At 28.8% G+C, this 15,178-nt stretch overlaps 2 protein-coding genes across 2 annotated transcripts; both read right to left on the minus strand.

Annotated features, from left to right (window-relative positions):
• Positions 1–7,203: 7,203 nt before the first annotated feature.
• Positions 7,204–9,146, minus strand: LOAG_07358 (hypothetical protein; the record flags this gene model as incomplete). The annotated part of the gene is made up of 6 exons (XM_003142891.1): positions 7,204–7,293; positions 7,526–7,672; positions 7,884–8,051; positions 8,228–8,355; positions 8,513–8,675; positions 9,051–9,146. 6 exons carry the CDS (start codon positions 9,144–9,146, stop codon positions 7,204–7,206), a joined length of 792 nt encoding a protein of 263 aa, XP_003142939.1.
• Positions 9,147–10,584: 1,438 nt separating this feature from the next.
• Positions 10,585–15,091, minus strand: LOAG_07359 (hypothetical protein). Its single transcript, XM_020447403.1, has 11 exons — positions 14,985–15,091; positions 14,554–14,730; positions 13,605–13,730; positions 13,184–13,273; positions 12,940–13,057; positions 12,735–12,834; positions 12,269–12,393; positions 12,056–12,156; positions 11,643–11,750; positions 11,235–11,367; positions 10,585–10,825 (listed from the first exon to the last, which is right to left on the minus strand). Coding segments are annotated over exons 2-11 (1,002 nt in total). The 5' UTR covers positions 14,653–14,730; positions 14,985–15,091; the 3' UTR covers positions 10,585–10,823.
• Between the last annotated feature and the right edge of the window lie 87 nt (positions 15,092–15,178).

The following is a 15,178-nucleotide window of genomic DNA, read 5'->3' on the forward strand; positions in this document are numbered from 1 at the left end:
AAAAAAAAAAAAGAAATTTCAAAGTTAGAGAAGATTTCTTAGTTAAAACTATCACAAAATGGAATATGGAAGTATTTTATAAAAACTTTCTCAACTATTCCATTTTTAATTTAATTTTTCAACATATGGATAGATTTCAGTGAAATTTAGTAAAATGCCCAATATGCATAGGCACATAAAATAAATTTGAAATCATTAGTTTAGTCATAGAGAGTTCACTTTTTGCATTATTAAATAATGTTAATAAAAAAGAACAAAAAAAAAAACACAAAGAAAGCGAAGCAATTGATACATTTTATTTTTTCGAAGTAAAATAAAATTTGGGAAAAAATTTCAAACTTAAGAAAGACTTCTTAATCAAAGTAAAATTATGATAAAAATGAATATACCTTTGAAATATTCGTTATTAATAGTAATTAGTAAAGAAATTATGATTAATGCTTATATGATTAATGGTTATTATCAAATAATGAACTTGACAAAAGAAAAAAAAAACATTTAAAATCTTTTTTTTAAGAAGTTTGATAAAAATTAATACATAATAAATATGAAAAATATGAGACTCAATGAGAAATTTAATATGGAAATTTAATACGAAAAATTTCAACACACCTCTTTCATCTTTTCACAATATCTTATCTTTCCTTATCACCAATATTGAAATCATATCTATTATAGACTAATCCTCATACATATCACAATTGAAGGATGAAATATCTTGTATAAACATATGTAAAATTAGTGAAGGTATTTTTGAAACCTTTCAAATATTTCATATCAAACTTGTAAATTAGACCATACAAAAGACAACATAAATATAGAGAAATGCAATGAGAGGAATTGATGAAGTATAGTAATTAATCACTAGTAAATGAGGCATAATGTTACCAGGGGATCGCTTAATTAGTTATTAATTAGTGTTAATTGGCCTGTATAGTCAGTGAACAACTAACGATTTTTTTTTTGCCTATTCCGAGCTTTATACCAAAGAAAAATATTTGAGAAAATGAAAAATGATGGAAGGACAAAATGAATTCCGGATTCTTCCTCCCATTCAAACTAATTTGAAGTAAAGTGCTTTCAATCACTGTTCTATTTGCTTTTTTTTTTTTTTATTTTTTATTTTTTATTTTTTAAAATGATAGTATAACAACTGTTTAACTGTTCAATTGTTCAGTTGTTCCACAAATTCTCAACACCTGTTAGAGTTTTTAGTATCAATTCTTGAGATGAAATGAAATATAATGGAAGCAGAAAGCAGACATATGTAATATGATCTTTTTTATTAATTATATTTATATCAAAATATGATTGATAAATAATCATAATCAGATAAATAATCAAATCAACTGATAAATGATGCTACTGCTACATGGATATTGCACTAGCTAATATCAAGCATGCAAATAATTAACGGAAGCTATTGATAAATTCAAAAAACGCGCTACTGCTACATCTGTATGTGATCAGGTAATTAATATTAATTGGTTTCGTTTTTTTTCATTAAGTTTCTTTGCTAATTATGTTTACAACAAATTAAGCTGATTAATAATCAATGGAAATTTCCAAACTTGAAAGGATGCATCCTTTTTTTTTTTGGCCAACTAAGGTCAAGCAATTCGGTTTCCCTTTAATATTATTATACTCATACACGACAAAAAGGCTAACACTTAATATATGATGACAGCTTCTAAAAACAAAAAAAAAAAAAAGCATTAAGAAAATTTCAGGTGTAAAATACAATTGTAAACAACTATTCTCTTAAAACAAATGACAAATTGTCAGACAAAATTTTCGTCAATTCAAACTTACAAATAATTTTCTTTGATAGCTAATTATTATCACTTCAATGATTGTTTAATAGTCTATCACAAAAAAAAAATTTTCATTTTTTATAACTTGAAATATCTACAGTTGTTTTTTTTTTTTTAAATTTTCATTTGATGAAAATCCATACTTTATGTCCAGACAACCATTATGACATGCTATTTTAAAAGCTAGACTTGTCCTCTTGTTGATTCTTTCATAAGAGATTTTACTCATGACAATTATTTAAATTTATATGCAACTTCAAGGATTGTTTGTGTTTTGGCATTAAAAAAAATGTCATATGTTAACGAATTGAAAAATTGAAATGGTTGTTGAACTTTTGGTAACTAATGAAATTGTTCATTATTTATTACTCAATGCAATAAAGTTCTTTTTCTCAATGATAGTAATAAATGATGATAAAATGATAGAAGATTATGAGAGAAAAAAAGAAAAAAAAAAAACGGACATTCATTACGGTCACTCATTAAACCGTTCCGTTCTTTTTTTTTTTTTTTTGTTTTGTTTATTTATGAAATTAACGAATAATAGCATTATTTAAGTGGAAAATATTTACAAAATTATTAATGAAAAGAAGAGGAAATAATAAAAGAAAACAAATACTATCCAAAATACAAAACAAATAAATACTTTTAGCGCTTTTGTCGTATATGAAAAATTTCAAAAAGCGCTAACAATACTTTCTATATTGTTATAGTTATAGCATTGAACAATTGAATAAATGTTTATAGAATTTAAAATTAAAAAACACTAAAATAATAATGCTTAAAACAATATAATAAGCATTTAAATATCCTGAAAATGGTTGTTTTTTTTTTCTGATTAGCTATTTGAATTTAAAATTGACCACTTGAAAAATAGCTTCGTTCCTTCTATGTTTAATCAAATTCATTTAATTTGAAAATGAAAGAAATAACGTATGTATTTATGTGTTTTTTTTTTCCGCCCAAATAAATTTTACATTATTCAAATATTTTTAATGGAAAAAAAGAAAAGAAAGAAAGAAAAAGTTCATTTCAATGCTTTTATTGTAAAAGTTTGATAGTTGTTTGGAGGAAAATTGTGTATTTGTTAATATAAATGAACAAGGAAATCATTTAGCGGTAATGGAAGAGAGAGAGAGAGAGAGAGAAAGAGAAAGAGAAAGAGAGGTGAAATTCCCACAGGGAAAGAAAATTTCTCTTTGAAATAAAAATGATAATGGGAGTAAATGAGGAAGAGGAGAAAAGGATTGGGAAGTAATTTAATTCTATCAAAGAATAACTTCAACAAATGACAATTTCAAGTGGATAACTTGTGATATAAAAAATGTCAAATTTTTTGCCAGCAAGGAATCCTTGAGAGAGAGAGAGAACAAAAAAGAAATCTCCGAGAAATATTCAAATTTTCGTGTCAATGTTTGATGATTTTTGGTTAGCACAAAATTTTTTCGAGCATTATCTCGTTTGCATGTGAAAAAAAAAAAAAAGAACAAAAAAGCGGAATTGTCTTGCCGATTCCAGACATCATCCTTTACAATAGCTTATCGCTTGATTTAAAAAAAGAGAAAAAAGCTAGCAGGTGAAATTACGTCATGCGGCAATATTATAACGTGTGTATTACGCTGATTACGAAAGATAAGGTCCATGATAAGTTTGTCCATTTTTTTAAGCTTCGAATAAATTAATTGCTTAGAAACAATGTTTAAGCAAAAATCAGAAATGAAAAATTACATTTCTTGAAGAATTATATATTAAAAGAGAAAGCATAGTTTTCTTAGAGGTAAAGAACTAAAAAAGTTTTTTGTTGAAAATGGAACAATTTGCGCCCATCCCTTGTCATTTTGTCACCTAAATTTATCTTAAGCACCAATTTTCGGCGAGAACTACTTTTATATGACTTTTTTTTTGAAAAATAATTGATAACAACTGCTTTAAAAACAAATATTGTGTACGAATTGATTGATAATAAAACAGCAAAACAGTAATAAAAATAATGATGAAGCGAAAGATATTAATTGTTATCAAAATTGTCATCAAATTTATATTATCACTTTATCACTTTATATAATCAATCATACACTTAAGTAAAAAAAAAGCAAAACAAGCGGTATAGGAGATATATCAATATCACAAAAGTAAGCTAAATTCGGAATTTGAATAAAAACTAGCAAACATCGAGTAGTATTTGAGAGAAAGATTGCAATGGAGAAAAAGGAATTGAAGGAAATTAAAAAAAAAAAGTCATTTCCTTTTTTTTATAAATACAGTAAACTGTTATTTGATTTAAGTCTTAAAAACGAATAATAATAATGATTAACTCAAAAGAGCCAACCTGGAATATCTAACCAAAATTATGCGTAATTATTTTAACTGAAATGAATTCAAAATAAATACATTAAACAGGAATTTAATCGAGTTAAAAAAAAGAAAGGAAAATGTGAAAGAAAATCATTTAAAAAATGTAATAATCATTATTTTTGCCTTTAAAAGTTTTTTTCCCAAATCATTTCTCTTAATTAGCCGTTAATGGATGCTTCAATCACTTAATTATCAATTAATTCGTTATTGAAATCAAAATTTGTTTGTAAAATTTGGGATCGATAGAATTTTTTTAACTTTTACATGAAAAATAAACAATCTGATATGTTACAATTCAATAAAATATGAAATTTAAAAATTAAAATCAAATCAAAAAATGGGTATGAGTGCAGGTAATGAGTAAAATGAGTAATAAATCAATTACTGATTTTGGTTAATTTTAGCAATCAGTTAGAAAGGTGATAAAAGAGGTTGATAAAAACAAAAACAAAAAGAAAATGGATCATATATATTAATTAATTTCTTTTATTTATTTATTTATTTTTTCCTAAATTTAAACTGAGCAAATTTGAGACCTCTTGAGTGATATGATCACAATTACATTGAATAACCGGATATTTCTGTGATTATTGCTTTTTCATATGTCAGTTAGTGATTTCGGTTTTGTCTCACAGTAGTGTTTGTCGGTTGACAATTATTTAACTGTCCTAAGATGCTTGACTTTCACATTTATCTTCTGAGGTTTATATTGTTACAGTAAGCATTTGAAATCATTAACAAAAATTATTTTATATTCATTTCAAATTCACACCTAATTCTAATAATATTGATTTGTCACAGGACAATGTATCATGTTCACTCTCACAAATCCATACTCTTTCTATGAATCAATTAAATTCATACTTTTACTATTTCTATGACTATGAATCACGTTAATCACATTGATCATGTTGATCACGCTGATCATGCTGATCATGCTGATCACGTTGATCACTTTCATCCATTTAGACTGTAAAAAAAATTCACCATACACTTAGCTTATTTCAAGCATTAGAAATTGCTAAAATGTTCATTTACAGATTTCTGACAATAGTTACTATCAGGTTGATGCCAGAAATGCCTATTTTTTTGAAGTGGATTATTGATTTAAGGTGCTTGAAAAAAATTTTAGAAGATTGCTTGGACAATAAATACCACAGCTATAGTTTGTTAATGTATCGCAACATAAGCAGAAATATCGTCGGATAACGTAGATAATGATTACTGTGACAATAAGTACATTTAGCTATCCAATTACAAATGTACTGAAATTGTCATCTTTCAAGGATTACTATCAAAAATTGATACATCCAGTGTTTTCTTTAATTATTAAATTCCCATTCCTATCACAATTCCTATTCTTTTAAATTTGCATCAATTTTACATGACATATTTTATTTATTTCATTTTATTTTTATTTTTAATTAATTTTACGTAGCTGATCGATTAAAAAAATCTTTTTTTTAGATGGATTTAATTTAAATATAATAACTAATGAAGTCAGCAACGAATAACTGAAGAGCAATTAATTAGTCTTTCAGAAGTTTCGCAATGTCTTCTCGAGATTTGATAATTTCAATAATATGTCAACCCGGAAATTCATCAAGTTGTCATATAAATCCATCAAAAAAAGTGGTTTAGATTTTCAGGTAAATAATCTTTCTAAAAATGACATCTAAAAAAATGTTTTTAACTATTTTTGGTATTGAAATAAAAATGAATTTCAAGTTTCCAATGGTATTATATATAACACAACTCTCTGGATTGGCTACAATTTGCATACCTTAATATTGGAGGTTTGAGACAATCCTTGAAAATACTATGACATAAACTTTCATGATGAACTAAACTTGAAGAGACATTGATCAAACGCTTGGTTGCTTGATTAATTGGCCAAAATTAATTAATTAATTCACCCATCCATCCAACCATCTTTCCGTCTGCCACAAATATCAGATATCGTCGGTTCGTCAGATTTTCCCTCTTTCATTTCTTTTTTTGCTAATTTAATTTATCGTTTCTTCATTTTTTGAAATTATATTCGCATCGTCCCCTAAACTTTTTTCCTTTTATCATTCATGTTCCCTAAACTTCTTTCCTTTTATCATTCACGTTCCCTAAACTTCTTTCCTTTTATCATTCGCGTTCCCTAAACTTCTTTCCTTTTATCATTCACGTTCCCTAAACTTCTTTCCTTTTATCATTCACGCTCATTATCGCCCATATGAAAAGAATGGCATTTGGCTTTATAAAATGTCCCTTATGGAACGTAACCATACCCACTTTTGACAAATATACGATCTTTATAATATTCATTACTCAGCAAAACGTTGCAATTTTTTGAGCAAAATAATGATAATGATATTCACATTTCGGCATATTCAGTATTTCCGGCCCGGAAATACTGAATGAAATTGAATGAAATACTGAATGGAAAATACTGAATGAAATTTATCTCGTCTTTGAACATGAAAATTTAGAATTTAATCCGGTCCCTTCTCCCCCCCCCCCCCTCAAAAAAAAGAAAAACCATTTGTGCTGATGTCGCCGTTGATGACCACTATAAGCCCATAAATGGAATACGATTTTGTTCACAAATAGATCATTTTCTATTTTATCATCCTTCACAGTCTTTTATTTTATTTTTTTTTTTGGTTAAACATCTTTGGAATTAATTTAGAAAATTGGACATTGACGATATTATTCATTGCTTTACAAATTGTTTGAAATTTTTCGAAAACTTTTGTTTTTTCTGAAAATTTTCGTCTCAAATTGTACGATGAAATATAAACTAATTTTCTTTCAAAATACCAAAATATAATAATAGCAATTTTTAATTGATATCATTGGTATATAAATATTTTGGATACGGTTGTAATAACCGGTATTGAAATCATGGACATGGATATATAAATATTTTGTTCTGAAGATGTTCATTGTTCTGCTTATAGGGTTTCACGATTTTGATCATTGTTTAAAGGGAAAAATTTCTTTTAATTTCAAAATAAATTATGGTAATTTTACATCAATTATATCACCATTCCATTTCCAAATAGGATTTCAGGAAACGTTCATGCACTTCCGTATAGACCGCATCACAATAGCGAATTTCATAGCGAAGTTGCTGGAAAAAAAATTCGTTTCATTAAAAAATCATTTTTTATCAAAATTATCACATTTTTAATTTAAAAGTTGCATATTAATGCAGAAATTCAACAAAACAATTTATCGATTGATCGTATCCAGTAGAGTTGAACCATAAGAAGTGGTTTATTAAATCTTAATAATATAATTTATTATTTCCTTGAAATAATAATATTTTGAATATAATTTTTTATTTCAAAACAAAATCATACATCTCTTTCATCATTTACACCCACTTGATCTCCTTTCAATTTATCAAATTCACCAATAGTTTTGTAAATAAGATTGATAGCATTGTTAAAAACTATCAATAATTTTGCTTCAAGAACAATTCGATGACCATATGGTACTTTACGATTCTGCAATATTTTTAGTACCATTTGAACAATTGAACTAATTTTTAGATAATTTGCAAAATTTTGTAACTTTAATTTTATCAAGTAATTAAATTAATTTCATTTTTTTGCCTATTTTTCATATCTTGTGAAAATATTCTCACAAATATCCCCTGTTGAAAATAATCCTTAATTGTAATTTGGCTAAAATTTCACTTTAAACATAACTTCTTACTTCATGCTCCTCAAAAATTTCGAATGATTGTGTTGCTTTATCTAATAATTCTCCAAGAATTTCTAAACGATCCTCCTCTAGTGAACGATCTTCATATTTTACATTTGACAGTAAATCTTCAGTTTCTTTGATACGTGCCTCTGATTCCTTCCAACGACGAGCAATATCCTGTATTTTAGTAATCTCTAGATGAAATTAACCTCTAGATATCAAATGAAACAATTTCGTCAATTAATTCATATCAATTATTGCTTTAAAAATTTCCCAAACATTTACAATTTTTTAATTTGGAAAAATTGTTTTATTCAAGTTAAATTAACAAAATAAAAAGAAAATCTCTTCACTTTATAATAAATTTTTGCAATAGCATCCGGTACATCTTTCATATTTTTAAATGATTCTAAAGATCTTTTGGCAATCTCACGAAGTAATTCCATCTCTTCAAGCTCTTCCGATGTTATCGGCAGATTATCTGGCAATTTCAAATTTATTAAAATTAGAAATTTTTTTAATTTTTTATCCAATCTGTGCATTTTTTTTTAAATAAAAGCTTACAGGTGCTTCAGTCATGACGAAGAAAAGCGAGTTAACTTTTGAATTTAGCCACAAAAACTATTTGATATTCAAACCTTCAATTTCATTTGCATCATTTTTCTTTTCATTTTTATCATATGTAAGCAATTTTTTAACCATATCATCAGCGATTTTGCTTACTTCCATTTCATCCACCTCTATACAATCATTATTAAAGCTTTCATCAGTTATTCGTACAGTTTCTGACTTTCCTCTTACCTGAAAGCATTATTTGTTCATCAAATCATAATAAGCTTACAGGTGCTTCAGTCATTATCAATCTTCTACTTATGTAAATTAATTAATCGTATCATAAATGAGTATGATGTAGAAAAAAACGTTAAAAGTTGGAAATGAGAAAGAAGTGATCATGGATGAATTATTATCGAACTATTTGGTCAAAACAGCAAACTTGGCTCAAGCAAGCTAATAGCTGCACTCATTGAACATTTACACTTAATATTGTTTTCTTATTACCTGATTAGAAAAAAAAAAAGAAAAAACGGATATTTTTAGATTTGATCTATAAACTATGTACATTTTTCAAAATCTTGACAATATAAGGTTAGTATTTGTACTACATATAGATCATACTGATTTTGCTGAAATTTTGGTCATCTGTTGGTCACCAGCTTCCACAGACTCTTCTTGTGGTACAACATTAACCATTGTTGCGCTATTATCAGTCATCTAAGAAATAGATTATTAGAAACTATTGACTGAATTTGTTGAACAAAATGTATCTTATAGTCTTGAAACACTGAACAGTGTAAAGTCAAGTCTTTAAATAAAATTACTAATCAATAAATTGTTTGAAAAATGGTAATCCCAAAACTTTTATTTAAATTATTTTTAATTAAGCCACGAGTGATATTTAGGCCATCTTAACATTTATTGATTAGTTTACGCAACAGTTTCATTTCGATTTTTCAGATATGAAAGTTCGGAAACACATATAATCTCAGTAATTAATCGTTATCATTTCCGTAAAATGTTGTAATACCTAGATTGGAATTTTGGAAGTAAAAGGAAATGATTCAACCAACTTTCGCAGCTTTTGGGAATAATAATGTTTCGAGATAAAAAATTGAAATATTTAAAAAAATTTCTCTTCCAAAATAACATCATTTTTGCATAATTGCATCCCGTTAGATGATAAGATGGAAAGTAACAAAAACTTAAAATAGTTGATCACTTCTCATAAATCGAGTAGCTTCAGTTTTCAAAAACCAGTTGATATCTTTAGTTGAAATATTTCATTTGAATTAAACTGATCATTAATCGTTATTTCATAAAACATTTCAATCTATCATATTTGGAAGGATATGCAGATAATGAAAAATATAATAAGTGTTAGGATTTGATTTTATTAAACAGACAAGGATAGTGTTTTACAGTCTGCAGAACACTATAATTGTCCGTTTAATAGAACCAGAATGGGAATACGCGTAGTTAACGAAATTTATGTCAATTTTCCTGTAAAGTTCTATCAAACTTCATCATATGTTTTTTATAAACTTTCTAGAATATCCTACAAATACTAGACAGTTAAAGTTTACTGGATACTGTACTGGTAAAAAGAATGCCATTGAAGTCTTAAATTTTAGATTCTTTTAGATTCAAGCTCTCGACCATAAATTTAGCATCAGCGTAATATTCATGCAATAATTCTCTATATTGCCCCTTCCATCATTCGAGTATGTTTACTTCAAAAAAAAGCGAGAAAGAAGCTCCATTTTGGATTTGCAACGTTATCTTTATGTCATTTATAATAATCCGCACTTCGAATTGCTTTCGAAGAAATTAAACACGAAGTCAGCATTGATTAATATGATAAATCTCTCATGTGAAGAAAAAAATATTGCATCTTTTCCTTTTTTAATATTGTTACATTTGAAAGGTAAGGAAATTGCGCATCACTGAAAGCCACTCTTCTTCCTATTATAGAAAAAAAAAGAAACGAAAAAGTCATTTGAATCGCTCTATAGTGTGCTTTTCTCCAAAATTCAATTTATTCATCTAAAATGATCCTTTTATTAGAGAATCCGAAAACAATCCCCTGAAACAGTCAATAACAACTAAGTTAGGATATATTACGAACATTCATAAAATATTAACATTGCACGCAGTATTTAGAACATCTTACTTATTATTTTATTTTTTTACACCCAATATCTTAAAAAAAATTAGAACTATTTCTGAAATATACATTAGGGAGCGAAACGTCTAACCAATAGATAGATTAAACGGAACGCTTTGACAGATGGCACCGCGGGCTCTTCTTAGATACGATTGATTATGCCGCGTTAACTTTACGCCAGCTCTACCATATGATGAATGATCGATCAATCCAAGGATTACGGGCCATTCTTCAAATTGATAGTATTATTTGGCGAGTAAAAAGATAAACAGCAAAAGCATATTATGACAAACAGCAAAAGCAAATTTTATGCAAAAATACTTTACCGTGCATATAAAAGACAAAATACGAAATTACAACCAGAACTAGTTATTCTCTAATACTTACAAAACAAATTAAAGCATAAAACTATTGAAATGAGAAGCCAGAATGTGAAGATAAATTCGAAGTAACTAGGAGACGGATATACGCTATAAGAAAGTATCATTTTTATAAAAGCTTCTCTTAATACCATTCCTTATCCTTGGGCTGCAAAACTTCGATAATATTAGTGACGTTTCGCAAAAAATATAGAATAAAATCATGGCTTTGATGCAGTAGACAGTAATCAATTTGTTAAATATTGAATATTCGCTAACATTCAGAAGCTGGAGATGCTGTGGTATCATTGCACGCGCCAATCAAGTTTGGATCGTCCGTTTCATTCACTGGTTCTATTGAAAACAGTGATCCAAAATGAAAATGCTGCACTACTGGAAACTTCTTCAGGACCTAAAAATCAAATTACAAATTTACAGAATGAAGGCAAATAGTTAAATTCAGCTTTGGAAATTCAGAAAATTTTCCATCCTAAGTTTCACTTTGCATTTTTTTAAACTTGGGGCATATTCCCATCGATCATACACTGCCCTCAGCATAATTTTACGATCTCATTTCATAAAATTTTCAACCATTACTCCAGATTTTTTGATCAATAAATATATTTTACCGCTCAAAAAATAGATGCGTAAAAATGGGAGAAAGTTACAATGATTAAGAATGATTACCTCAGCTTCGTACATTTTGAACATGCCAGAATTGATCTTTTCCCAAGTTTGTACAGCACTAATATTCCACAGCTGATTTGAATGCTCATGAAAAGGACCACTTTTTGTCTACAAATTGAAAATGATGTTGGAGTTTCAAAACAAGATCGCTCAAAACAGAAAAAGTGTTGTGCGTCTACAAATTTTTATTCTGAAACACGCAATCATCTTTACACTATTTTTCAAGCTATTTAACAACTGTAGCGCAATTTATAAAGCTTCATAGTTCAAAGAAAAAAAAATCAAAATATAAAAGACGCTTGACATCTCAAACCATATCACTGCTCAAAAACGATTGTTAGTATTGTTGATTTTCGGGTTCTTCTACCATTTATTCCAGAAATACCCTGTTTTTTCATGTAATTAAATCTTACTTTATTGATATGCTGGATAGCATCAAAAAATAAATTTCTTGATGCATGCATTTCAACAATGTCAGGCTTCAAGTAAGACTCTGGAACCAATCGTTTATTTCCTATAAAAAATGACACTGTTAAGAGTAAAGAAAATCCCATCAAGAATAAAAAAATCTGATAATAAAGATAAAACTTGAATTGGTTTATGACCTCTTTTACATAACTGCTTACCGATAAGCTGGGAACTGCCCCACACAAAAGGTATGAACTGAAAGTCATCTAGTGCATGTACACCCCGACTTCCAGCTGGTTCCATTCTATAAGTAGATTGAAGGCATCGTACTAGCCGTATATATCTGAAAAGGGATAAGAAGAATGCAGTGGAGAATACCAATAAACTAAAATTAAAATTACTTAGAAAATATATAAATATACTATTTAAAAAATATATACTTAAGAAATGTGGAAGAAAAAACACTAGATTTATCCACTCAGAAACTTACAGCGTAATAAAGTAAATATGCAGCGCAATAATATTACATCATAAAATATTCGAAAATACACTTAAATTGATGTGAGCTCTAGAAAGGCAATATATACAATTCAAAAGTCAATCATAACAAACAAAATAAACGGTAAGATGGATCATGCACATTAATAATCTACAATCCATTAATATAATCACCGATAAACTTACTTTAGAAATAATCGAAGGACAAGTGAGCGATTGTCTGATTGCTCAAACACGCCCAGTTTGCGAAGGCAAAGCATAAATATTAGAAAGGAAGCTTCATGTCCTAAAAGATTCTTGAATGCACCATGGAATAAATATGGGTCAACAAGGAACACTAGCTTGTTTCAATCACTATAGATCACTTCGATTTAAAATAAAAGCATGAAACCTGATCCATAATCAATTCGCGTTGCATTGCCGAATGAATCCAAAAAGTATGGAAGTAATTCCACGACGAATCCCTTTTTTTCTGCAGTTAAAAGACCATAAATTATATCATCAGCCTCCTAAAAAGGAAATTAAGTCAAATCAAAGCTCTGACTTCACAGTTTACTGACAACAAATAATGTAACGAAAAATCATTCATCTGCTTGAAGACCACTTAAATTCATAAATTCATGAAAATGTAAAACCTCTGTCAGACGCTGATGCCACTTACGAAACGCAACATTCCCAAAACGTTGTGTTCCCATATCTTCTGGAGGATATTCCAGTGTCCATTTCTAAATAAATATTCCTTCCCATTTGATACGTAATAACAATACTCAATGTATAACACAGATTTCTGAACAGTATTTACTAGCATCTTTATGAAAGCTTATCTCATATCACTATTAAGTGATAGATGCAAACGCGTGTAATCTGTCGTTATTAAAATGATAAGGGAAATTTGGGCATATGACAACTGTTATTAATGATTTCATTTATGAAAACATAACCAAGCGTCATATAAAAATAAAAATAGAATACTACTTCACAAGAACACAAACAAGAGAAGTCTCTTTACAAAGCGCCAATTAGAATTCACCTTCGAAAATAAAAGTATTAAGGAACCTGGAGTTCGTCCAAAATATCAATTGCATCCATGACTTTTGGACTTATAGGGATATCTTCCGTTGATTGAACACCTTTCACTGCATCATTCAGTTCATTTAACATTGCCATATATTCCATATACGCCTGAAAAAATCATTTCAACTAACACACTAACATTAAAGGTTCAACTTACTTCACATATAATTATATTGCTGGATTGCTCATCCGTTATTTTGGGAACAAGATGAAACCACAATACACTTAAATATGAGATGATATCGAGTGCTAAAATTCACTCATCAAATGGTAATCGGCTTTGTTAATTTACTGTGTAATTACTTTCAATATTGCAAGAACGATCTCATTAAAAATATGTCGAATTCGAAACTCAGTAATTTGCAGCGTAAACTGCACTACTCATCATCGACTTGAGATTTTCAAACTAAAACTAATGCTTTTGCTCTGCAGTTAGCCATCAACTAAAAAAAAGTCAAAAACCACTATGCCCACATTAAGTTAACATCGTTTACCACTTAAAAGAGCATATCACCGCCTCATTCGTCTTCTTTACCCAATCCATCGATGAAGTTTTTCGATTTTTATCTTGAGCAAATTTGCTATTAACAACCAAGGTCCACACTTATACTGCCGCAAATAAGCAAATTTCGTCTCAACTCTTCTGAGGATATGAATCCAAAAATTTGAACAACCTGGAAAATTACTCCAGAATGGTAAGAGGTAAAAACAGAATTCTACAGAGTAGAAGAACAGAGTTCTTCTGTAGAACTTTTGTAGAACTCTATTCTTACTTCTTACCATCCTGGTCTCGCCATTCTCACAGAGTTCTACTCTGTAAAACCCTGTCCTTACTTCTCACTATTCCAGAGCAATTTTCCATTTCCACTCAGAGTTGCATTTCTGATGAATAAAGAAGAATAGCCCAAACTAGACAAATAAATGTATTCACCTTTGAGTGGCACCATTTTGTAAGATCAAAAACGGATAAGATATAACGTTCTGGAGGACAACACATATCCTTGACCGATCTACCTGGAACACCATTCATCGATTCCGGTTTTTGTGCGGAGTATTCCCAAATTCGATGGAGTACCTACGACTGGTATAATAATTATGCTCGGTGAACCTGCAAATAATGAGTCGCCGTCGTGTATTCTGCAAATCATGAAAAACTTATTCACAGTAACTACTAGCTCATAACGAAGTATGCTTCATAATTAACCTATACGATGAAGAGAGAACTACATTTTCGAAAATTAACGCTTTTTTCTACTGTAACAAAAATTTGTTGTAACAAGAAGAAAAGAATAAAACATGATGATAAACATTGTCCTTTCAGGAATATCAAACAATCAAACAAGCCAAATAATTAAGGCGAACCAGAGCGAACAATCACGAGGTGTTTCTCCCAATTGGAACGAACAACCAAAGGTGCTTTCCCTAACCGGAACAAACAATCAAGGATGCTTCTCTCAACCGGAACGAACAATCAAGGATGCTTCTCTCAACCGGAACAAACAATCAAGGATGCTTCTCTCAACCGGAACGAACAATCAAGGATGCTTCCCTCAACC

Source organism: Loa loa (genome assembly GCF_000183805.2).
Source record: "Loa loa unplaced genomic scaffold supercont3.35, whole genome shotgun sequence".
Lineage (NCBI taxonomy): Eukaryota > Metazoa > Nematoda > Chromadorea > Rhabditida > Onchocercidae > Loa > Loa loa.

Bases quoted from the DNA above. Each gene is read 5' to 3' on its own strand.
- LOAG_07359 (XM_020447403.1), bottom strand. From the start codon at position 14,652: ATGAATGGTGTTCCAGGTAGATCGGTCAAGGATATGTGTTGTCCTCCA. The intron at 13,274-13,604 runs GTTCCTTAATAC...ATATTTATTTAG, and splicing joins ATATTTTGGACGAACTCCAG to AAATGGACACTGGAATATCC. The intron at 11,751-12,055 runs GTAAGATTTAAT...TTCAATTTGTAG, and splicing joins CTATCCAGCATATCAATAAA to ACAAAAAGTGGTCCTTTTCA.